The 26,093-nt window shown below is 38.5% G+C and overlaps 1 protein-coding gene, 1 long non-coding RNA gene and 3 pseudogenes across 7 annotated transcripts; 3 read left to right on the top strand and 2 right to left on the bottom strand.

Annotated features, from left to right (window-relative positions):
- Window positions 1–1,108: 1,108 nt before the first annotated feature.
- LOC109130721 (uncharacterized) lies at window positions 1,109–8,282 on the bottom strand. 4 transcript variants are annotated; one of them, XR_015590384.1, is made up of 5 exons: window positions 7,905–8,260; window positions 7,415–7,458; window positions 7,195–7,249; window positions 1,562–1,832; window positions 1,109–1,434 (listed from the first exon to the last, which is right to left on the bottom strand). It is a non-coding gene; the product is annotated as an uncharacterized LOC109130721 (long non-coding RNA). The 4 variants fall into 4 exon arrangements; XR_015590383.1 differs by having other exon boundaries at window positions 7,415–7,446; window positions 7,905–8,249; XR_002036659.2 differs by lacking the exon at window positions 7,415–7,458 and having other exon boundaries at window positions 7,905–8,282.
- A 172-nt stretch (window positions 8,283–8,454) lies between these two features.
- Window positions 8,455–14,520, bottom strand: LOC147920952 (uncharacterized; annotated as a pseudogene). Its single transcript, XR_015590629.1, has 5 exons — window positions 12,767–14,520; window positions 12,304–12,676; window positions 10,914–12,013; window positions 10,648–10,685; window positions 8,455–10,058 (listed from the first exon to the last, which is right to left on the bottom strand). The product of XR_015590629.1 is annotated as an uncharacterized LOC147920952 (transcript).
- A 972-nt stretch (window positions 14,521–15,492) lies between these two features.
- On the top strand, window positions 15,493–16,069 carry LOC104767176 (uncharacterized). Its single transcript, XM_010491216.2, has one exon. It carries the CDS (start codon window positions 15,594–15,596, stop codon window positions 15,966–15,968), a length of 375 nt encoding a protein of 124 aa, XP_010489518.1. The 5' UTR covers window positions 15,493–15,593; the 3' UTR covers window positions 15,969–16,069.
- Window positions 16,070–18,694: 2,625 nt separating this feature from the next.
- Window positions 18,695–19,231, top strand: LOC147920951 (AAA-ATPase At2g18193 pseudogene; annotated as a pseudogene).
- A 39-nt stretch (window positions 19,232–19,270) lies between these two features.
- On the top strand, window positions 19,271–19,933 carry LOC104768207 (AAA-ATPase At2g18193 pseudogene; annotated as a pseudogene). Its single transcript, XR_015590539.1, has one exon. The product of XR_015590539.1 is annotated as an AAA-ATPase At2g18193 pseudogene (transcript).
- Window positions 19,934–26,093: the final 6,160 nt, after the last annotated feature.

The raw sequence follows: 26,093 nt of genomic DNA, 5'->3' as shown, positions 1-26,093 counted from the left end.
TCTAAATTTTGTTTCAAGATCTTGTCATCAAATCCGCTAACGGATAAATCAGACATCCCCGGTCTTGGAAAGTTCTTGACCAATTATCTCCAACATAACATCTCAGACGCAGTACTAAACCAGATACAGTCTATTGTCAAAAACATAATTGATACTAATTCTAAGAAACTTTATAATAAATGCCTGGAGCATCTCAAGTGGTCTTCTACATATTGCGATAACGCACTTCAGGAATTGGCGATAAAACTCACTTCATAGAATTCTCTTTTTGATGCGACTAAATGGGGGAGATGAGTGTAAGTTCAGGATACAAGATGTTCAGAAGATTGAATGATTGATGATTTGATGCTTTTCAGAATGCATGTGATGTTTCCGTAGTGTTTGTCAACAGGTTGCCGTAGACAAGTTTATATAACTAACTATAAATCGATGTTGGTTCTCTTAATAATACCATTTGATATTTTTTCTGACAGGAAAATAATAATAATAAGTAATCACTTCAGTGTACCTGTTATTAGATGGCATGATGCTGTTAGATCAAGTTATAAACCATTTTTTTCTATTTTCTTGTTTATGGATCGTTCTTTTTTTTTTTTTTTGCCATCTGAATTTCATTAGAAACATACAAAAAAATATTTGTGGAATATAAAACAAGTGAAGATAAAAATATCATCCGAGTCTAAACACTAGTAAAATTGTTTTGTATAGTTACTAAATATTTTGTAACTATTACATGTTTTTCCTAGCAACAAAATATTTGTTACAGTTTTGTGATAAATTAAATTAGTAATTATTTGGTCGTACTAATTTCTCTTTTATAGCTAATTGTCACAAAGTACTACAGTTTAGATACTAATAAATCTGTCGCAAATTGCTACTAATTGTTACAAATTGCGTCAGAAATATGAGTAACATTTAGTTTCAAAAAGCCACAAAAAATTTGGTCGCTAATTGAGTCACAACAAGCTACAAATTACTTGTCATAAACTTGTTACAAATTGCTACACCTTTTCGTATCCATTACAAAATTTATATGTAGGGCCAAAACAAATTATCTCCAAAAAAACCTTGAAAATCAAATTGCAAAATGAAAGTACAAAAGTTCCGATTAATGTTAAACCTTAGCTTTAAACATTCAAAATAGATAGAGTTTTACACTAGCAGACAAAAGACAAGAGTTTTAAACGAAAGTCGTAGAAGCCAAGTACCATAGACAAGAGGGATGATAGAAAGCTGAGACAACAAGTTCATCAGAAGAGTGCACTACCTACAAGTTCCTCATCGTCATCGTCTTCTTGCTCATGAGACTCATTAGACACATTGCGGAAGCTCAGTCATTTGCGGAGATTCAGTCACAGCTTCAGGATTGGCAGCTCGGTTCTCCCTGTTGTTGCCTTGAGTTGGGCTCGCCGTGGAGGGTTATCAAGAACAAACCTGAAAAGAAACACATTTTGTTAAAAATAATGTAATATTAATGTTGTGTTCAATCACTATCTAGTATATTAATACTACATTAACAAGGACTAAAGTTTTAAAAGGACTAAGATTAAAAAACACCAACCCAGCATGAATCTTAGTCCTTGTTCTTCAAAAAATCTCCCTGGATCATATGAATACAATCAACAACACAACTATCTTATACCAATACTTCAATCTCAGATGATGTTAGCATATTGGTTTGCACAACCCAGCTTTAGTGTGAACAAAGAGCTAACTGATATAGTGACAATGTGCTCGAACGTAACCATTCTCAGCGGATTGCTTCAACCACTTGATCGCTTCCTTGGGATTGTGATATTGTGCTCGAACATGCAACACTTATTAAACCAAATCTGAGGATATAAACCAAACTAGTATAACTTGCAATAGCCAACCAGATTTCACAATCAATAGATAACCATATCATCATTACATATGTAGAACTTCAATTCAGGTTTACAAAACTAAAGTATCACGAAAAAAAAGAAGCAAACCTTGGGATTTATGTATGTTACGTAACATCACTACAAGAGTATACATGTTATGTAACATCACTACAAGAGTAAACACAATATAAAGAAGTCATTAATTATGATATACGAGGGATATGACAAGAGATGTTTTATAAAAAAAAAAAAACCTTCTTCTTGGACCCTTTCTTCACAAAAACCATCACTTGTTGTTGGAAACGAGAGAGGATGAGGACGAAGAAGTTTGTTGAAAAGATTTTCTCATTTCATATCTTTGTAAACTGTACAATCCATGTGATATATATAAGTAAAGTAAATTAGCTAAACCGAGTCAACTAAACCAGACTATTTACATAACCAATATAACCAATAATCCCCCTCAAGATGAGACGAATATATTATGGAGACTCATCTTGGATTTTAGATTCTCAAACTGGGGAAGAGACAACGGTTTAGTCAAGATATCGGCCACCTGATCCTGTGTGTTCACATGAAGCAGTTTGATGAGGCCTCTGTCCAGCTTCTCTCGGATCGTGTGACAATCCACCTCAATGTGTTTGGTGCGTTCGTGGAAGACAGGATTAGTGGCAATGTAAATGGCCGAAGTCCTATCCGAGTAAAGAACTGGAACAGACGAAATACCAATCCTGAAATCAGAGAGCAGAGTTCGAAGCCACATCATCTCACAAGAAGCAAGAGCGAGAGCTCTGTCTTCCGCCTCAGCAGAAGAACGAGAGATAGTCGGCTGTTTCTTGGACCGCCAAGAGATAAGAGAGGAGCCCAAAAACATAGCAAAACCAGTAGTAGAGCGTCTACTGTCGAGACAAGATGCATAATCTGAATCAGCAGAACCTTTAAGTGTGAGGTCGGGGTCTGCAGAGTAGAAAAGACCTTGCCCAATGGTTCCCTTAATATATTGAAGAACCTGATAAGCAGCAGTGAGATGAGATGTGCGAGGTGCAGAGGAGAATTGGCACAACTTATTCACAGCAAAAGTGATATCAGGTTGGGTTATGGTTAAATACATTAACTGCCCAACGAGACTCCGATACATCTCCTTGTTCAGCAATAAATCCCCAGAAGTTTTAGACAACTGAAGATTAGGAACCATAGGTGTGTCTGCATCCTTACAAGCTAACATACCAGAGGATGTGAGGAGCTCAAGTGCATATTTTCGTTGACATATAGAGATCCCAGAAGAATTACGAGCAATCTCTAACCCCAGAAAATACTTCAAAGGACCGAGTTCACGGAGTTTAAAACTCTGTTTTAAAGCCGCAGTCAAGTCATTAGCACTAGACTCCGAAGTGCTGGCGATGACAATATCATCAATGTAGACCAACACAACAATGAATTCCTTTCCATGACTGCGAGTGAACAAAGTATGATCACCATGACATTTTGTGAATCCCAAATGCAGGAGTGAGTCGGAAAATTTTATAAACCATTGCCTGGATGCTTGTTTCAGGCCATAAATCGATTTCTTCAAACGACAAACTGCATTCTTAGGCAAAATGTCCCCCTTAAGCTCTGCATAGTCCTCTGGCAACCTCATATAAATGTCCTCCTCTAAATCACCATTCAAGAAAGCGTTTGATATGTCAAGTTGTTGGAGAAACCACGTTCTTGAAGCAGCAATCTTAAGTAACATCTTCACCGTGACCATCTTCGCAACAGGAGAGAATGTCTCATTGTAGTCCAATCCTTCCTTTTGAGTATACCCTTTGGCAACCAAACGTGCCTTATAGCGTTCAAGTGTTCCATCCGCATAGAACTTTAAGGTGAAAACCCACTTACATCCAACAACTTTCTTACCAGGAGGTAGAGTGGTAACATCCCAAGTATTTGTCCTTTCCATCGCTCCTATCTCCTTATCAACTGCATCACACCATTCCTTGGATTTTTTTGCCTCATTATAAGACTGAGGGATCGGAATCTTAGTAATGTTATTGATGTATAACATATATGATGGTGAGAGTTTTGAATAAGAAAGAAAAGAAGAAATGGGGTGAACAACATCATCATTAAGAGAATAACAATGATAGTCATTGAAGTGAGCAGGAGGTTTACGAGCTCTTTGAGTAGAAATTTGTGTTGGTGGAGAGATTTGTGATGGAGGATTTTGTGTTAATGGAGAAATTTGTGATGAGGGCAAAGAAGGAAGAGGATTTGTATCGTTACCTGGAGACAAAAAATCCATTGGTGTGGTGTTGTTATGAGTAGGGAGATGCTCCAGAGGATCAGCCAAAGGAAAGACGTGTTCATGAAACTCAACATGCCGTGATATATATATGACATTACTCTCCAAGTCCATGACCTTGTATCCTTTAAAACCTGCCGGATAACCCAAGAATATGCAAGCTCTCGAACGTGGTTGAAACTTATGTCGTTGCTTGGGAGATGTAGATGCATAACAGAGACAACCAAAAGTTCGAATGCGAGTGTAGTCCGGTGGTTTGTTGGTGAGAAGTTCATACGGTGTCTTATTTGAGAGCAACGGAGAAGGAGTCCGGTTGATCAGAAAGACAACTGTGAGGATACAGTCACCCCAGTAGGAGAGAGGAACTTGTGACTGAAAACGTAGAGCACGCGCAACGTTGAGGATGTGTTGGTGCTTACGTTCGACAACCGAGTTTTGCTCAGGTGTCTCAGGACACGAGTGATAAGATATGATGCCTTGAGACTGATAGAATTCATTAAACTGCAGTGCTTTTAGCATTATCTGAGCGAACCGATTTGACTTTGGTGTTGTATTGAGTTTCAACCCTTTTGATGAAAGCTGGAAATACTGAGAGAACATCACTTTTGTTCTTGAGTAAGTAAATCCAAGTGGCTCTTGAGTGATCATCAACTATGGTCAAGAAATATTTATAACCTTCAACTGTCTCCACTGAAAAAGGTCCCCAAATATCTATATGTAACAACTCAAAAGTCGCATTACAAATATTGTTCTCCGAGGGAAAAGAAAGTTTCTTCTGCTTTGCCAAGTGACAGACATGACAATATGCAGGCTTTTATTCTTGTGTCTTGTAGTTCCCAAAACTTCTGAAAGTACATCCAATCTTGAGTAAGATGGATGACCAAGTCTCTTATGCCAGGTACCAACATCCATCACTGCATTGATCGAAATAGATGGAGAAGTATCTAGCTCATAGAGCTTTCCAATCCGTCTGCCTTTACCAATCGTCATCCCCTTGATAGGATCCTGTATTTCGCAACAAGAAGTATCGAAGGTCACGTTGGAGCCAATGTCATCGGTCAAAGAACTGATACTGATAAGGCTTAAACGGAACTCAGGGATAAACAGAACACTCTGAAGCAATATATCCTTATTCAAATGAACCATTCCCACTCCACTGATTTTCACTTGAGGACCAGTAGGCAGATTCACAAAACTATCCACAGAAGTGTCCAGAGAAATAAAACTATTTCTGTCATGGGACACATGGTGAGTTGCACCAGAGTCAATCACCCATGTGTCAGTAGAAAATGTGTGTTTCGAAGCCGCAAGTATACCAATAAAAGCATAAGTGTTGGGAGAGAATGAGATACCCGGGTGATCAAACGGAGTCTGAGGTGTACTTGCTTCGATTTGAGCTGGAACTGATGAAGAAGATGGCAGCTGAGAGCTGAAAAGGGCTATGAGACTCTGCAACTGATCCGGAGAGAGCTTTCCAATCAGACCTTCAACATTGTTCGAGGATTTCTCTGGTGTAGGAGATAAAGAAACCTGTGCTGCGAGAGCAGGTTGTTTCTGAGTTTTCTCACCAGACTTGCCTTTCGGAGTGAAACCTGGTGGAAATCCATGTTTCCTGTAGCACCTCTCAGCGATATGACCAACCCTGTTGCAGAAAGAGCAAATTGGTCTACCTTTGTTAGGACCATTTTCTACATACATCACTATAGGAGTGGTTGGAGCAACAGTCTGATAAGTCTGGAAAGCCGAAGGAGAAATTGGAGCAACAGTCTGAGAAACTTGGAAGGTCGAAGGACGTACCACCGGCGAGAATCCTTTCTGACTGTCATCCTGATCCAAAATTTTGTATACCTCAACCAAAGAAGGTAACGCCTTCTTAACAATGATCTGTCTACGAACAATAGCGTAGGAATCATTCAGACCTGCCAAGAACTTCACAGTTTTGGCTCTCTCTGCTTTCAACTGCAAACGAGCATCTTTTCCACAAACACAAGGATCATCTGGTTCCTCTGAACCATCCAGCTGATCCCAAAGAGTCTTCAGGCGAGTGTAATACTCAGACAAAGACATGGAACCTTGACGAAGATCCTGAATCGCTTGAGTAAGATTATACGTGCGAGGAAGATTAGTCAGATGATACCGACCATAGAGATCTCGCCATATATCAGTAGCATCATTCATCCGCAAGATACTACGATAAATCTGAGGTGAAACAGCATTCAATAGCCACGATTTGACCATGCTATTGCATCGTGACCATAAATCAAAGTTAGGATCTGTGGTTAAAGGCCTAGGCAAGCTACCATCGATAAACTTGATTTTGTTCTTAGCATCAAGAGAGATACGCATAGCATAACTCCAGTCATCATAGTTCGTTTCGTCTAAACGAAGAGAGATGATGCTCAAACCTGGATGATCGACGTTGTGGAGGAAGAAATGAGAGTGAGATGGATCATCAAAGATTGGTGATGTGACAGCTCGCGAAAGCCCGAAAACCTGAGAATCGGCTGCTGAGAGAGAGATCGGAGCAGGATCTTCAACATCGGAGTTCAATCTCTGAGATCTTCGAACAGCGGAACTTGATTGAGACTTCGTTTTACCCATTTTTCGATTTGCTCGAGCAACGGTCACCATCGGAACACGAGGAAAGCACAAAATCGAAGAAAAATAAGCTCAACGAAGGAAAAGGATCAACAAACTAAGAGAGATCTGAGCTTTGGTAGCTCTGATACCATGTTGGAAACGAGAGAGGATGAGGACGAAGAAGTTTGTTGAAAAGATTTTCTCATTTCATATCTTTGTAAACTATACTATCCATGTGATATATACAAGTAAAGTAAATTAGCTAAACCGAGTCAACTAAACCAGACTATTTACATAACCAATATAACCAATACTTGTATCCAGCATCCGCGATTCATAAACATAGCTTGAAAACCAAATACTTAAATCAGGAGGTTCTGAGAATCAAACAGCTAGAATCAAATTAAGTTTGAAACAAATATGCATCAATAGCTGCAGACATAAAGGTTTAACAAGAGTACTTACATGAAAGGAGTGAATCATAAAGGGGTTGATTTGCTCTTTACATCATGAAAAGGGTCTAATAAGAAAAAACAAGTATCAGTATGAATAATAGTTAGCACCTGCAACTAAGACACGCCTTGAACATGAAACTGAACATCAAGAAACAGTAGCAAAACAAACAACTAATAACCCACAAATAGATGTTTCATAGACCAAACAAATTAAACAAGTTTGATGGTACCTTCACTATCGCACATCTCTCAATGCAAAAACCTGTAGTGTAGACTGTGTAGTTAAACATTTAGTGAAAACTACAACAACCACAATAATGTACTAACTAAACCATTCAATATACTAACATGTCTTGTGATTACAAGAAAAGAGAAGCTTCTCTATCTCCAAACTTGTGCGACAACAACAAAAATTAAAAAATTGTACCACATAAGAAGAAACCAAACAAAGTTCAGCACTTTACCCAATAAACCAAAGAAGTAACACTAGTGATAAATCAAAAAAGTTTTAACTTTCAACCCAAATACACTTTGCAACAGAAATGAGAATGTGTTGAGTTGTTTCTATCTCCAAACTAATTAAACCAACCAAAAATCCAAACTTTAAATCTCTATTTCCAACAACTTCTAAATCAAATCCCAAAAACCTTAACATGAGAACGAAATTGAAACTGATTTTTGAGAGAACTACTCGAATCTAAGAAATTTGAAGAGGCTTACTTGCAAATCGTGATTGGGTGAGAGCGATAGATAACAAGAGCAAGGAAGAACACAAATCATTGTTTAAGATAGATCCCTTTCAATATCCAATCACAACACCATCACATTGATTTCATCGAACACTTGGTGTGCATACGACCGACAAAACTCTTAGACCAAAAAATGACATAAAGGGAGAGAGAGAGAGGACGACCCAGTGAGAGAACAAAGAAGATGGATCGAAAGAAAGGATACAGTGGAGAAGAAGAGAGCGAGATAATATTTTAATTTGTTAAAATAATAGTTTTACCACAATGTGTGAAGTTTTGTGTTGTGTGCATCCTTGCTACACCATTGTGTTTTCCTAAATTTGTCTCAATTTTGCTACAATTTATTGCTGTTACTATTTGTTATTACATAGCTACGTTTAGTAACCAATTAGGTACAAATTTTATTAATTAAAATTTTGTCACTAATTTATAAATATTTGTAGTTAATATTTATTATTATTTTTTCTATAGCAAAAAATGTAATTATATGATTAACATTTACTAGTGAAAGTCCGAATACTAAAAAACAAACAATATAAAGATTGACAAAACCTAAAAAGCAGCAAACTAATACGATTTAAAACTAAACTCAATATTTGACGACTGATTTGGATACACAAGAGTCATACATTTCTTTTAACCATTTTTTCGTCTCAAAATTCATGTTTTGCTTACAGTACTTGCAGCTGTTAGTGAGTTACAATCATACGATTACGTGATATATTGTGATAGACTCCTGGATGAGGATCTACTCCCAAGGACACACTTTGCAAGGTCTTGAAGAGGAATGGACGAAGTGATGAAGAAGAATGAATGGTAGATGCAGCGGAAAAGATAGATGAACGGCGATGAAGGTGAAAAGGATGGAATGCAGCGGATTTGAAGGGAGATTGAGATGTACTTCCAAGAGAGGTGAAAGTCTCTTAGACTACAGGCTTGGATATATCTTAGATATGCCACACTAAGAAATAAACAAGTTGAGAAGATACTACACACGTCTCTGATCAAACAAGTAAAAAGAAGGTTTTTGATTGAAATGTTTGATGGTTTGCAAAAGAGAAATACATGATCTTTAAATAGGAGAAGGGGAACGAAGGAGAAGAGAATTAAAAGCCTAGGAAATCATGCAAGAGCTTTAATAAGGTCAAGCTCATGCATAATGTCTAGGAAATTACAAAACAATAAATGCAAGTTTGAATAAGAGAGAAAAGATAGAAAATGGGCCAAGACAAAGAGATGGGTCTTGGACCACAAATTGGGTTGGCAAAGGGGACTTATAAAGTGCTACTTAGGCCTCATTAAAAACCTTGTCAAGAAAACCCAATGGGACAAAACTTGACAAGGGAAAAAGAGTGCATAAGCAACACTTAACCCTTTACCAAACACCTTGAGCTGTGAGCAACGTCCAAATGGTTTGAACCACATCTTCCTGCTTCTTGTCCAGCTCCTTGAGTATTCCATTGATAGCTTGTTTGAACCTCTTGGACCGTGACCTTGTTAGAGGACCCGCCAGGACGATCAATGCTTCCTCCGCTGCTTCCGCTGGTACACGCTGCTCCTCTGGTGCTTCCGCTGGTACAAGCTGCTCCTCCGGTGCTTCCTCTGGTTCAAGCTGTTCCTCATGTCCATGTTCTTTAGTCGATCTTTCCATGGTCTCATCATCCTCTCCCACTTGAAAAGGATTTGACCTCAAATCCGAATTATCTGCACAATAAGGAAGAAGATCAGAAACATTGAAACTGCCACTAACTTTGTTCTTACCTTGGAGGTCGAGTTGGTAGGCATTTTTGTTGATTCTTTTGAGCATTTTGAACGGTTCATCAATCCTTGGCATTAGTTTGGATGCTCTCTCCGGGAAACGCTCCTTCCTAAGATGAACCCACACTTGATCACCCTCATTGAAGATGACCTCTTTACGCCCTTTGTTCGCATACTTCTCATACAGCTTCGTCCTTGCCTCAAGATTTTCCTTAGCCTTTTTGTGAACATGTTTAACTAAATTGGCCTTTTTCTTGCCATCAAGACTTGATCTTTCACTCAAAGGTAAAAGCATTAGATCCAAAGGAGAAGTGGGGTTGAACCCATAAACAATTTCAAATGGAGAAAACTTAGTCGCATAATGCATAGAATGATTATAAGCAAATTCAACATGCGGCAAGCAATCTTCCCAAGTCTTAAGGTTCTTTTTAATGAGCACACGCAACAATGTAGACAAGGTTCTATTGACAACTTCTGTTTGACCATCAGTTTGCGGATGACATGTAGTAGAGAAAAGCAATCTAGTTCCTAACTTAGACCACAAAGTTTTTCCAAAAATAACTAAGGAGCTTAGTGTCACGATCAGAAAATATGGTCTTAGGTATGCCATGCAAACGAACAACTTCCTTAAAGAACAAGCTAGCAACATGAGATGCATCATCAGTTTTATGACATGGAATAAAATGCGCCATTTTAGAAAAACGATCAACCACCACAAAAATAGAATCCTTACCAGCCCTAGTACTAGGCAATCCAACCACAAAATCCATAGATATATCAGTTCAAGGATGCAAAGGAATAGGTAAAGAGGTATACAAACCGTGGGATTGAACCTTAGCCTTAGCTTGTTTACAAGTTGCACACCATTAACATAATCGTTCGACATCTCTTTTCATGTGCGGCCAATGAAAGTGTTCTTGCATCACCTTATATGTCTTAGCAACTCCAAAGTGTCCCATTAAACCACCACCATGAGCTTCCCTTAGAAACAATTCTCTCAAAGAAGAGTGAGGCACACAAAGTCGATTTTGAAAGAATAAATAACCCTCATGGCGATAATATTTCCCAAAGACAAACTTCTCACAAGATTGGAATATTTTGCTAAAATCAGAATCATTAGCATACAAGTCTTTTATCTGCTCAAAACCCAACAATCTTGCATCCAAAGAAGTAAGTTAAACATACATGTGAGATAATGCGTCGGCTACACCATTATCTTTACCTTTTTTTTACTTGATCACATATGGGAAAGTTTCTATGAATTCGACCCACCACGCATGACGTTTGTTGAGCTTTTGTTGACCCTTTAGGTGCTTGAGAGACTCATGATCAGTATGAATGACAAACTCCTTTGGCCATAGATAATGCTGCCAAGTTTATAGTGCTCGGACCAATGCGTAAAGCTCCTTATCGTAGGTCGGATAATTGAGTGTCGCTCCTCCCAGCTTCTCACTGAAGAATGCTATGGGCTTATGATCCTGCATCAAAACAGCTCCAACACCTATCCCTGAGACATCACACTCAATCTCAAAAGTTTTCATAAAATTTGGAAGAATTAAAACAGGGAAATTAGTGAGCTTCTCTTTCAAGGCCTGGAAGGCGTTTTCTTGTGAAGCTTCCCATTTGAAACCAACGTCCTTTTTAATAACTTCCGTAAGCGGTGCGGCAATGGTGCTGAAATCCTTGACAAACCGTCGGTAGAATCCTGCTAAGCCGTGAAAGCTTCTCACCTCGCTAACATTTGTAGGACTTGGCCAATCTTTGATTGCCTTGACTTTTTCCTCATCAACCTTGATTCCATCTACACTCACTACAAAGCCTAGGAAAACAAGATTATCTGTGCAAAAGGTGCACTTCTTAAAGTTTGCATAAAGCTTTTCCTTGCGAAGCAAATCCAAAACAAGTTTAAGATGCATGACATGATCCTCTAAATTTTTGCTGTAAACCAAAATGTCATCAAAATAAACCACAACAAAATCACCAATATGCTTCCTAAGGACATGATTCATCAATCTCATGAAAGTACTAAGCGCATTAGTTAACCCAAATGGCATGACTAACCATTCATATAACCCTTGTTTAGTTTTAAAAGTCGTTTTCCACTCATCACCTTCTTTCATGCGAATTTGATGATAACCACTTTTAAGATCAATTTTAGAAAAGATGCTAGAACCATGTAATTCATCAAGCATATCATCTAATCTTGGGATAGGGTGGCGATATTTAACCGTAATGTTGTTGATGGCTCGACAGTCCACGCACATACGCCAACTCCCATCTTTCTTAGGTACTAGCAACACTAGAACGACACATGGACTCATGCTTTCTCTAATATGTCCTTTGTCCATCAGCTCGTTCACTTGTCTTTCAAGTTTTTTTGTTTCAGTTGGGTTGCTGCGATAAGCTGGTCGGTTTGGTAAAGCGGTTCCCGGCACAAAGTCGATTTGATGCTCGATCCCTCGGATAGGTGGTAAACCAATGGGATTGTCTTCCGGAAACACATCCTTGTACTCTTGCAAAACCAACTCAATTTTAATCGACAGCACCGGTTCAAGTTTAGTTGAACAAGCAAGGGTTTCTTTGTAAACAAATAGTAAACTATTGTGACTTACCTTGCTCTTACCCTTTGTATCGATTGGTTCGGTTTGTTTGGCGGTCCGCTGTTTCATGCTTAGCTGATCTAGATAGACCTCATGCGGCGTCATTGGAATGAGAGTTGTCTTTCGGCCATTATGTTCGAAGGTGTGTCGATTGGTGAAGCCATCGTGGACAACTTGTCGGTCTGATTTCCATGGACGTCCAAGAAGAATGTGGCTATCGTCCATCGGAAGTATGTCGCACATGACCTCGTCTTGATACTTACCTATTGAAAGCGGCACTTTGACTTGCTCCTTGACGGACATCTCACCTTTTTTGTTAAGCCATTGGAGCGCATATGGTTTTGGATGTTTAAGCACTTCTAAGCCAAGCTTCTCAACCATAGTCCTGCTTGCAACGTTAGTACAACTACCACCATCAATAATTAAACTGCATACCTTATCTTTGACTAAGCATCGCGTGTGGAACAAGTTTTACCTTTGTGCTTGCTCCTCGGTTTTAGTTAGAACACTCAAAGATCTTCTAGCAACAAGCAACTCTCCTTTAGCAGGGGATTCCAAACCCTCTTCCAAAGAGTCGTTTTCCGAACGCTCTTCTTCAGACTCTACTTCGCCATTATCTCTAAGGACCATGATTCTCTTGTTGGAACACTCGCTTGCATAATGCCCAAGTCCTTGACACTTAAAGCATCAAATATCTCTTGCTCTGGTGTTCACCTCCTTACCCTTACCTTTCAGGTCAGAATCTATCGGTTTTGGCTTGACGAATGGCTTGTAGTCTTTCTGATAGCCGGGCTTGTCCTCCTTTTGATAGCTTGACTTTCCTGAGCTGTAGCTGGTCTTGGCTGTGTTGTAGCTAGATCGAGAATTCTTCCTTTTGATTTGCTGTTCGAACATGACTGCCTTGTGAAGCATCTCCTCAATTTCCACATAGTGCTGGGTTTCTAGACGGTCTTGGATTTCGCGGTTAAGACCTCCCATGAATCGCGACATAACAACTTCTCCATCTTCATGAATATCGGCTCTTAGTATAAGGGTTTCCATTTCCTTGAAGTACTCCTCGATAGACTTGCTTCCTTGAACCAAATTCCTCAAACGCTGAAGAAGATCACGGTGATAGTAACTCGGCACAAATCTCCTACGCATGATGGCTTTCAGCTGGTTCCATGTTTCGATCGGCACATATCCGATACGTCTGCGGCTGGTAACAAGCTGATCCCACCAACTTAAGGCATAGTCGTAGAACTCGGTAGCAGCAACTTTAACCTTATTGTCCTCGGTGACCTCTTGACAAACGAAGACTAACTCCACTTTCTGCTCCCACTCCATGTAGGTATCCGGATTGCTGGTTCCATCAAAGGCAGGGATCTTGAACTTTAGACCTCCCAATGGATCTCTAGGGACTGGACGTTCACGTCGACGCCTTCGCTGACCACTGTGTGAAGAACTGTGACTGTAATACTCCCTGGTCTCATCGTTTGGTCTTGGTTCCTCCTGGTTCTGCCTTTGACGCTGATTTGGTTCTAGGTTGGTTTGATTCAAGTGAATAGCGCCAAGTCTTGCATCAAGCATGGTTGCCATAACTGCTGTGACAGACTTAAGGATCCTCCTTTCAAGACTAGATGTAGAAGACTCTTCCTCTTCTGACGTCACCATGGTACCGGAAAAGAAAACAAAGATCCACAAGTAAAAAGTTCCAAAAACACGCAAATAAAAACGGATCTGGGAAAATTATAAAAACGAATCCAAAAATTCTCAAATCAATTTTCAAAAATACTAGACTCTTTCCTGGTTCTAACAAATTTGATTTTGTAATTTTTGAACGAGTAAAACATTTTATAAAACTCTCGCAAGATAAATGACAGATCTGAAAAAAAAATAAAAAGTGACGATTGGAATCTCAAAACCTGGTTGCAAAGTGGCTCTGATACTACATGATAGACTCCTGGATGAGGATCTACTCCCAAAGACACACTTTGCAAGGTATTGAAGAGGAATGGACGAAGTGATGAAGAAGAATGAATGGTAGATGCAGCGGAAAGGATAGATGAACGGTGATGAAGGTGAAAAGGATAGAATGCAGCGGATTTTACTGGGGATTGAGATGTACTTCCAAGAGAGGTGAAAGTCTCTTAGAATACAGGCTTGGATATATCTTAGATATGACACACTAAGAAATAAACAAGTTGAGAAGATACTACACACTTCTCTGATCAAACAAGTAAAAAGAAGATTTTTGATTGAAATGTTTGATGGTTTGCAAAAGAGAAATACATGGTCTTTAAATAGGAGAAGGGGGACGAAGGAGAAGAGAATTAAAAGCCTAAAAAATCATGCAAGAGCTTTAATAAGGTCAAGCTCATGCATAATGTCTAGGAAATTACAAAACAATAAATGCAAGTTTGAATAAGAGAGAAAAAATAGAAAATGGGCCAGGACAAAGAGATGGGCCTTGGACCACAAATTGAGTTGGCAAAGGGGACTTAGAAAGTGCTACTTAGGCCTCATTAAAAACCTTGTCAAGAAAACCCAATGGGAGGCAACACTTAATCCTTTTCCGAACACCTTGAGCTGTGAGCAACGTCCAAATTGTTTGAACCACATCTTCCTGCTTCTTGTCCAGTTCCTTGAGTATTCCATTGATAGCTTGGTTGAACCTCTTGGACCGTGACCTTGTTAGAGGACCCGCCGGGACAATCAATGCTTCTTCCGCTGCTTCCGCTGGTACAAGCTGCTCCTTCCATGTTCTTTGGTACAAGCTGCTCCTCCGCTACTTCCGCTAGTACAAGTTGCTCCTCCGATGCTTTTTCTAGTTCAAGCTGCTCCTCATGTCCATGTTCCATGGTCTCATCATACTGATATATATATATATATAAAGCTACCAACCATGTGACATTTTGGTATGATAACATACATGTCGTCTAACGTATTTAGTCTTTTTGTTTTTTTTGGTCAACAGTCTTGTGTTTATTCTATTGTTAACACAACGTTTATCATGAAACTAATGCAAGTCCTAGCTAGTCTTTATTAATTTATTCTAACGGGACTAAAATAATATAACTAATGAGAAAAGAGGATACGACCAACGAAAGTTTGAATTTTCCAAATCGGCCACTTAACTTGCACAATTATCATACCTACGATTTTTATATTATATATTTATATCAACAAAACTATATAAAGACAATCGAATACTCTCTCTTTACAATAACCACAAACAACAATATACTTTCGCTGGACTCCTCTCTTCCAAGAAAATTTAAACCTTAATATTCAACATCGATACACCAACCAAAAATCCAGATATGCAAATGCTAAGAACCCTAAGCACGAGGACAAGGAGCCGTCGCAGCGGATACGAGCGTGTAAGTGATGATTCCACCTTTAGCTTACTCGGAGCAAAGCTGAGGAGGTCAACTAGCGTTCCGTACTATGCTCCATCGATAAGGCTTGGTGGAGACTTTCCTGTGATCTTGGAAAAGCTTCCAAGCCAAAAACCAAATAAGACAGTGGTGACAAGCAAGTTGAGCCATCCAATCTTTAGTCTATTTGATGGTTATCGCCGCCGTAGTAAGAAGAAAGCGACGGCTAAACCGGAGTTTTCTAGATACCATGAGTACCTTAAAGAAAGTGGAATTTGGGATTTGAGATCTAATACTCCTGTTATCTACTTTAAGTAGATGTGTGTAAATAAATTATGTTATGATTTGTGTTCATTAATTTTTTGTTTGTGAAAACCTTATTGATATGATTGCTATAATTTAGAATTTTTTGCGAGTAATATTCTTTTTGTTTTTTAAAGTCAACTGGTATGATGTAATATTTGGTTTTCATTTGACTTAAAAAAAAGGTGAAAAATTATATTATGTTACCGTAATTAAATTTACCAAATCTCACTTGGCCTAACTTCAAAAATTCAAATCTAAACTTTACAAATTTTGGAAAAAAATAAAAATAAAACATGACAATAGTTTATTGGAAAAAATGTCATTTAAACCATAAACTTTCAAATTTTGGCCATATAAATCATAAACTTTGTTGTTGGCCATTTAAACATGAAGTTTCGTTGACCAAGCCAAAAAAGACATGACGTTAAATCCGATAATTAACATACTAACAGACGTTACTATGTCGTTAATCACTACGTTACTGACAAAACGACGTCGTTTTAATGGAAGTTTTAATTCGAAAAGTGTCATTTAAACCATGAACTTTTAAATATAGGTCATTTAAACAATATAATTGTAAATGTATGTCATGTAAACCAAGAGCTTTCAAATTTATGTCATTTAAACCATAATACATGAAAAAGGCGATCAATCCTTCAAACTCTAGTGTAGTGTCCTAAAACAAGATGATCAATCCTTCAAGCTCTAGTCTAGTGTAGTGTCCTAATAAATGAAAAAGACTCAAGACAAAAACAAAAAGACATAAAATACATGACAAAGATCGAAAAAGAAGGATGAATTGATGTTCTTCTTTCTCTTTCTCAGGATCGCATCATATGGCAGAGTCGAAGAAAGAAGAGAGAAACTAAACTCAGGTTAAATGGGTTAGCCGGTTAGGCTTATTATATACTTCTGTGGTTTCTAATAAACCAATCGGTCCGATTACAAAACCGAACCGAAATCCGATTATGCAAATCAATTGCGCTGAACAGTTAGGCTTTCTCTCTTCGGTTTGCTTCCGTAACCGAAATTTTCAGGTTGTCTGGTTTTCACGGAATGTCGAGGGCGAGTTCACGGTTTAAATGACATAAACTTGAAAGTTCATGGTTTAAATGATATACATTTACAAGTCCATGGTTTAAATGACCTATATTTAAAATTTTATAGCTTAAATGACATTTTTCGAACTAAAACTTCCATTAAAATGACGTTATTTTATCAGTAACGGAGTGATTAACGGCATAGTAACGTCTGTTAGTAGGCCAATTATCGGATTTCACGTCATGTTTTTTTTGGTTTAGTCAACGAAACTTCATGTTTAAAAACGCTAATCAACAAAAGTTGATGTTTTAAATGGCATAATACAACAAAATTCATGATTTAAATGGCCAAAATTTAAAAGTTCATGGTTTAAATGACATTTTCTCATAGTTTATTGACCTTGTTAGTAGTGTTCATCTCTCTTGGTACATCCTCGTGTACAATATCCTTACATTAACATTTGAAGGATATGAGGCCGACAAAATTTTGCTCAGAAACACTTGACTCTTCATTTTGTCTCAAGATCTTGAAATCAAACCCGCTAATAGAGAAGACATATTTTCCTGGCCGTGATAAGATTGGCAGCTTGCAGAAACTATTTGAAATTGATAACTTATGCGTATGCTGAAGATTATCGATGATCTATATATATATGCATGTGACATTGCTTTTCGGCTTACCAACAAGTGTATGTTGGGTTCAAACTTCTAAAATCTGCTTTGGGGGGGGGGGGGGGGGGGGGGCGAATTTTTGGGCTCTGAGCAGTGAACACCCTCGGCCCACTAAGAGAGAAAGAGGCAAAATTTTATTATTCTAGAGTCTAGACGTATCTGTACTTTATTCATCGAACGGACCAAATCAAAGAGGGGAAAGAGCCAAGTAGATTCGTTCGTCACATGTAGCTTTACCAATTGACCTCTGACGTGTAAACGGACGTCTTCTCCTTGCGGCGCAAGCTTTTCCCTTCCTTCCTCTGCAAGTCTCTTTACTCTTTCTTTTTGTTTAGTAGGTCAAGTCTCTTTACTCTGTTAAGACTTGTTTATTATTTTTCTATTTGGTCATATGTGAAAAACAATTTGGGCATGTGCGTCTATAAGAAGAACACTACCTCTTTCTCACTTTTTTGTTAACTCATCATCCCCATCACTTCTTCTCACTCAGTCTCTTTCACCGGAATAAAATCTTTAGGTCATCGGAAAATTTCATCGGTTTTTTCTTTAGGCCATATCGATTCTCAAGAGATGTATCCATCATCCGATTTCTCTTTCTCGCCATCGTCGCTGTTCTCAGCGTACGCTTCTTTAACCGGGTTCTTGATGCTCTTTAGATCGATGCTCCACGATTTCGTACCGGAAAAGCTCCGATCTTACTTCTCCAGCTTACTCGACCGGTTCTTTACTCCGAAATCGAAGTATATAACGGTGGTTATCGACGAGAACTTCGGATTGAACCAAGTCTTCGACGCGGCGGAGATGTACCTCCGGAACAGAATCGGACCTGATACAGAGCGTTTACGAGTCGGCAAGATCCCTAAGCAGAAACATTTCACGATCTCCATCGAGAAAGGCTAAGAGATCCTCGATACTTTCGAGGGTTCCGAGGTGACATGGAGCTACGTTCAATCCGAGAACGAGAAAGGTGATAAAGTGAAACGTTGCTACGAGCTCACCTTCGAGAAGAAGCTTAGAGACAAAGTCATGGACTCTTATCTCAGCCACGTTGTAGCCGAGTCAGAGGAGATCAAGAGGAACTTGAGAGTGGTGAAGCTTTATAGCAGAGATGTGTACGCCAGTGATGATGACGATGGTATGGCTGGTGGGAACTGGGGATGTATCAATCTCGAGCATCCATCGACTTTTGATACACTGGCCATGGATCCGGATGCGAAGAAGAAGATCATCGATGATCTGGAGGGGTTATTGAAGAGGAGAGAGTTTTACAAGAGAGTTGGTAAAGCTTGGAAGCGAGGTTACTTGTTGTATGGTCCTCCAGGAACTGGCAAATCAAGCTTGATCGCTGCTATGGCTAATTACTTGAAGTTTGATGTGTTTGATCTTGAGCGTAGTAGTATTTATGACAATGGTGAACTGAAGAGGGTTTTGTTATCTACAACGAACCGTTCGATTTTGGTTATTGAAGATATTGATTGTAATGCTGAGGTGAGAGACAGGGAAGCTGAGAATCAAGAAGATGATAAGAAGAGTGGAAAGGTGAAATCTTTTTTGAATTTGTGATTTGGTTTTGATCTTTCAAGAGAATTTATTATTTGTTCTGACTGTGATATGTTGTCAGGGATTCTGAACTTCATTGATGGGTTATGGTCGAGTTTTGGAGATGAGAGAATCATAGTGTTCACGACGAATCACAAAGACCGGCTAGACCCTGCTCTGCTACGTCCTGGGAGGATGGATGTGCATATCAACATGTCTTATTGTACAGGTCTAGGATTTAGGACATTGGTCTCGAACTACCTCGGTTTAGATGGGTTAAACCATCCTCTTTGTGAAGAAATCGAGGCGCTGATCGATTCTACTGAAGTTACTCCTGCTGAGTTAGCTGAAGAGCTGATGCAAGATGATGATACCGATGTTGTTCTTCGTGGGGTAATTAGCTTTGTTGAGAAGAGGAAGGTTGAGAGAAGCAAGACCAGTACTAAGGAGGTTTCTACTTGTAAAGCAATTGATGATGACGAAAAACAGAGTGGTTCTTTGGATTGTGTGAAGAAGAAGAAGAAGAGTGGTAAACAAAAAGGAAAAGGGAAAGGAAAGGCCAAAACTTATTAGATAAGAGATAGCTTTGTGATATATGATATGGTGTGTTGTGTAACTTGGTACTTTAACATTAAGCCTAATAAAATAAAAGGCTTGTATGGGTTGTAAACCTTATACTTTTGACAGAAGCTTGTATGAGGTTATTAAAAATTAGTTTTGAAGTCACCAGAGCTATCTTTACCAATGTTATTAAAAATTACTGGAAGGCACTGCAATTTTTCACCATTACGAAAGTTGACAAAACCTAAAAAGCAGCAAAGTAAAAGGTCGTGAGTATGTTCGAGAATCTGATATTGCCATAGTGGTTGCCAACAGGTTACCTACTTACCGTAGACAATAACTATAAATCGATGTTGGTTCTCTTAGTAATACCATTTGGTATTAAAGCTATTGATCAAATAGTGAGGAACAGATTTTACTATCTTCAGAAACAAGGTTCGAAGAAGCATCAGGATGCATGGTTTGTCTTTGTGGTTTGGTTCAAAATTTTAAAACTCTACTTGCTCTGCTTTTTTAAACTCTGTTTTCCTTTTTGCCTTCAGCAGATTTTGTTAAAGGATGCATATACTGTAAACAAGGTTTTTTTGGGATATATGATATGGTCTGTTGTGTAACTTGATGGGTTATGGTCGAGTTTTGGATTGTAATGCTGAGGTGAAAGACAGGGAAGAAGAATTTGCTTACAATTGGAGCAGAATCTCACTGGCCAGGTAAAAAATAGAGAAAATTACGTGACAATAGTTTTTTTATAAATTAAAATATAAAATAGAAATCATATGGCAGAATCTCATTGGACAGGTGAGATATGTTTTTATAGGATAAAAGATTGATTCTGAAACAAAGATTTCAACATGATGATTAAAATATCATTACACTTTATAATAATATAAAATAGAGTTACACTTTCATTGAATCTATTATAGAGGAAAAAAAAAAGTGAAATAGAAATAACTACTGATATAAATAAAAACATTAATCATAAAAATAGTAACAAAAAATAGTTGATAAACATTACACACTAGAATTAGGTTCATCTTGTGTTAGGGTACAACAACAACATAATACTTTCCCTACTTTATATAAGAAGAAGACGTAAATCAAAAGAAGACCTACCAAACAGCAGTATAAGAACCAGGGGGCCATAATAAGAACCATTATGTTTGTTTCTACAACACAACGAAACTTGTTCTCTTGTATCTTCTCCCTTCTTCTTTTAAATAAGCTTCTAGGAATTAGGATACATTAGAGAGGTAATGTGGTCTATATATATATATATATATAAATCTTATTTGCCTTATTTCCACCACTTGCTTATCAAAATTAACATAACCTGGAAAATTCAACTTAAGTAAATAAAAAAACACCAAAAAGAAAAATTAACATAACAATAAAATACATAATATACATACAATTCTTTTTTTTTTTGTCTGCCAAACTTTTTCATTTAATCGCAAAGTGGGCAAATATACAAATGGGTTTGAGTCCAACAACCTTAATACAAGCCCGTAACCGTTCTAAAGGATAAACAAGTTGGTGTTATAGATGGTTGTGATATATGAAGGTTTTTGTGGTTTTTAACTACGATATAAGGAGTTTTTTTTAGAGTCTTTTGATTTGTTTTCTAGGATGTTTTAGAGTCTTCACAGGTTTTCTAGGATTTTGGCATGAAAGAAGCAAAATGGAGCAATTAGAGGGATTTTGAAGCAATTCAGCTAAGGAAGAGAATTTGGAGCCGAGGAAGGATGAGAGTGTCGATCAACACTGTCTTAGCATCGATTGACACCCTATTTTAGCCGAGAGAGAAGAAGTTTTGGAAGTTTACAAATTTACCCGAAGTTTTTCATATTGCATCATTAGTCCCTAGACGTGTTTTAAGACATATATATAGTATTTTTAGGTTTCAGAAACCCTTAAGTTATTTTCTAGCAAGTTTTATTTTCTGCAACCCTGTGAGATTTTGAGAGCTTTTGGGAGAGAGAGATCTAAACTCCTTCGAGAGTTTCTTTACTCTTTTAATTTCAATTGCTTATTATTCAGAATTATGTTTTGTTCTTCATTGAATATGTGTGAGTAGTTTGCTTGTTAGGTTCAAGATTTTTCACATGGATTTTATGACTTATTAGATCTATTTATTTAGGATTTATTATCTTTCTAGATCTTCATCATAGGTTGTTCTTCATATTAATCCTTGATTGGCCATCTAGAATTAATACTCTAGGAAAATAAATTGATATGAGAATATAATTGATTTTCCTGATAAAACCTTTTGATGAGCAAAATTACTTTCTGCAAAGAGATTTGATTTCGTAATTTTGTGAACTTATCTAAACCTGTTTTTAAAGCTGATTTTTAACCTAGAATTTTACAAAGAGATTTGGATTTTCTGGTTTTAAATTTAGATAATATTTGCAGTGAGAAATGATTTATTTTACAAAAAAGTTTAGAGTTCTAGATCTGATTTTTAATTGCTTGAATCCTAATTTATTGATTGACTTAATATTTCATAATTTCCTGAGAAATTCCCTAGACCTAGCTTTTTAATCCCTTGAATTTACAACAGTTTTATTTTAATATTTTGCATTGCTTTTCTTATTTAAATGAATTTGTTTAGTGTAATCATAAAACTCTATAATTTATTATGTAGTCTTGAGTCCTTGTGGAATTCGACCCCTAAGTACTGCAGTGATCTCTTAATTTGAGAGAGTAGCTCTAGGGTTTAATTTGAGCTTATCAAATTTTGGCGCCGTTGTCGGGGACTCTTTGATCTACCATTAGATTTGAGTTTTTGATTTTGTCTAAATTTTTCATTTTATTTTCAACTAACACGTTTTTGTTTTTCTTCTCTTGTGTGTTTCAGGTACATGCCAAATAAGCCTAACACAAGGAGCAACAAGACTGGTCCTACTGTGAAGCTTACAAATCAAGAGTTGGGAAAACTTGAGCGTGAAAACCGAAAAGCAGCCAAATCCTTGAAGATGGTTAACACAGTCATTCTGATGCGTGATGAGGATGGTGCTTTGAGGGATCAAGAGGGCCACTTGCGCAATGAGCAGGGCCAACAGCTTGATGCAGAAGGCAATGTGATTGCTGAAGCTGCTGTTGGCGACGAGCAAGCTGATGTTGTCGATGGTGTCGATCAACACCAACAGGGTATCGATCGACACCCCCTTCCTGCAGACGGGCGTGGAGCTTCAAACCACGTTAATAATCCGGTTCGAAGACAGGAGAACAACCGAGACTTGATCAGGACCATTGCTGACTACAACCGGGCTGATCTTGTGTATGAGAACCGGTCTGCTATTGTTCCTCCTCCATTCCAGAGGAATGATTTTGAGTTGAAACCTACTTACTTTCAACTAGTTGGGCAGAGACCTTTCTCTAACCTGCCCAATGAGAAGCCTTTCGACCACATTGAGCATTTTGAGGATCTTGTGACCAGTATCAAGGCTAATAGAGTGACTGAGGATTACATCTACTGCAAATTCTTTCCTTACTCACTTGCAGGAGAGGCATCTCAGTGGTTGAAGCAGTTGCCAGCTGGATCTTTGACATCTTGGCAACAAATCAAGGTGGCTGAACTATTTCTATGATGATGCAATGTCTGATGAGCTGAGAGTCAAGCTGTCCTCCTTCAAGCAAAGACCAGATGAAGCTTTCAAGGCAGTTTGGATGAGATTCAAGGCTTATCAAAGGGATTATCCACACCATGGTTTTTCAAGAGTACAATTGTTGAGTATCTTCTTCAGAGGAGGTGACTGGGAGTATCAGTTAGCTTTGGATGCTGCAAGCCATGGAAATTTCAAGACAAGATATCCTGAAGATGTTGAACCTTTGATTGAGAATTTGGCTTCCAGCAATAGCACTAAAAGAGCAGATGCTGAAAGGAAGAGATTGCATGGAGGATTTGATTCAAACCAGTTAGCTTCTGTTAATGTCAAGCTGGATTCAGTGCACAATCTTCTAGTTGGTAAGAAGTCAGTCCAATTTGCAGCTGAAGTTGAGACATTTGAGCCAGAGCCAGAGAATACAGAGGAGAATGTCAACTATGTGTATGGATCTGGGCAGAGATTCGGTAATCAGCAAGGCAACATGCCTTACAGTGGGAACTCTTCAGGGTACACTCCTAACCCAGATTATCAGAAGCAGAACAACAATTATACAAGAACCTATGGGAACTCATCCTATCAGTCTCCACCTCCTAAGACTTCTTCGGAGAGTAGAATGGAAGCCATGCTTGATCAGATTCTTCAGGGACAGGAGAATATGACAGTGACATTCAATGGAAAAATCGACAATGTCTACACAGAGCTTACCGGAAGGATTGATGCACTGAATGTTCATGTTAAGAAACTAGAGAATCAAGTTGCACAGACTGCTGGGTCTGTCAAACGATAAGAGGGTTTTCTTCCTGGAAGAACTGAGTCAAACCCCAAGCATGCTTGCAATGCCATATCACTGAGAGATGAAGATGATGGTGAAAATTCTTTCTGCAGAAAAGGGAGAGAAATCGACAAATCTGTCGGGTTCAGATGATGGTGTCGATCGACACCACCTGGGTGTCGGTCGACACTCATCTCAGACAGATGCGGAAATTACAAAATCTCAGGTCCCAGCAGCTGTTGAAAGGGTGTACCAACCGAAGATTCCTTTTCCTAAGCCAAGAAGGTCCAAGCAGGAGATTGAAGATGCTAGATGCAAGGCAATGATGGACAAGGTGATGATTGAGATGCCTTTGATTGATGCAGTAAAGCTTTTACCACCACTTAAGCGCTATGTGAAGAGAATGGTATCAAATAGTTTGAGCCCTGAGGAAGGAGCTTTGTTAACTAAGGATGTCAGTGCGATTCTGCTGAACCAGCCCTCACAGAAAAAGAAAGAGAAGAAACAAGAGGTGGTTGTCTCTAAGAAAGTGAGTGCAATGATTCAGTGTAGGACTGTAGAGAAATTACCAGATCCTGGGAGCTTTGTACTTGATTGCACTATCTCTGCAGAACGGTTTTCTCACTCACTTTGTGATCTAGGCTCTAGTATTAACTTGATGCCACATTCTGTTGCTGTGAAACTTGGGATGACAGAATTCAAGCCAACTAGATTATCTCTTATCTTAGCTGATAGATCTCAGAGAATTGCTGAAGGTGTCTTAGAGGATATTCCAATTAAGGTTGGAAACTTCATGATTCCCACTGACTTTGTGGTGCTGAAGTATGATAAAGAGCCTAAAGACCCTCTCATCTTAGGAAGATCTTTCTTGGTTACAGCTGGTGCCATCATAGATGTGCAGAAGGGACATATAACACTGAATGTGGATGGTTTAAGTGTGAACTTTGAGATGCATAAGCTGAGGAGAGCTCCTACCATTGATGGACAGACATTTTATGTTGAGAAGATTGCTAAGATAAGCTGCAAAGAAGCAAATACACAAGCAACAAGCTCAGTGTCGACCGACACCCTATCAGCATCGATCGACACCCCTCCACATCTGGGACCGAACTTGTCCAAAACTGATGCTCCAAGTCATAAACCTGATCCTAAACAGACAACTCAACACTCCATACTCCAAAGTCCTCAGGTAAGGCCAAGGTATGCATTTTCTTCACCCAAACCCCCTCGTATCATCAATAAGAATTTCAAAGATACAAAAACTGTTTTGCAGTTGACCAAGCCACGGAATTATCATAGAGCGCTTGTTTTTTCTGTTGATGATTTTGCAGGACATAAGAGAAGCAAACCCATCCCTAAATCCCGCTCTGGTCCTGTTCCTCACATCCTTGGCAGACCTCATGCACCTAAATCTTATACACCACCTTGGATGATGAGACATTTTCTCGGAAGCATTCATTGCCACTTTCCGATCCACCGAATGCCTGAGCTTCAACACAGTCAAGCTAATGACTGAAAACAAGCCCTTAGTGGGAGGCAACCCACTTCTAGTTTTTTTTTTTTCCTTTTGAGTCATTTTTCTTTTTGCATTGAGTCAGTTTTTGTTTGAATTTTGTTTGAAATTATGAACTATCTATCTATCATGTTGCTTTTAACCTGTGTTTGTGTTTGAGTGTTTCTTCTAGCATAATCATCAAAGGATTGATCCAACAACACATGAACACAACTAACTGCAACTAACAAGGAGTTTCGGCCAAGAATTCACCATTCGTCGAGGGTGTCGATCGACACTGTAATGGTGTCGGTCGACACCGATGGGTAACCCGAAAACAGTTCATCTTTTCTTTACACTTTTTCAACATATTTTTTGTTTCTTTTCCTCTCCCTTGCTTGATAACACTGGGGACAGTTTTTTTAAAATCTAGGGAGGTTAGTACTAACTAAC

The sequence above is a fragment of the Camelina sativa genome, chromosome 19 (assembly GCF_030686135.1).
Source record: "Camelina sativa cultivar CO46 ecotype springtype chromosome 19, ASM3068613v1".
NCBI classification, from domain to species: domain Eukaryota; kingdom Viridiplantae; phylum Streptophyta; class Magnoliopsida; order Brassicales; family Brassicaceae; genus Camelina; species Camelina sativa.
The sequence above is the reverse complement of the archived record's forward strand: the minus strand, read 5'-3'. Positions and strand labels throughout refer to the sequence as shown.

Excerpts from the sequence above, each read along its gene's own strand:
- LOC104767176 (XM_010491216.2), top strand. The coding sequence starts at position 15,594 with ATGCAAATGCTAAGAACCCTAAGCACGAGGACAAGGAGCCGTCGCAGC.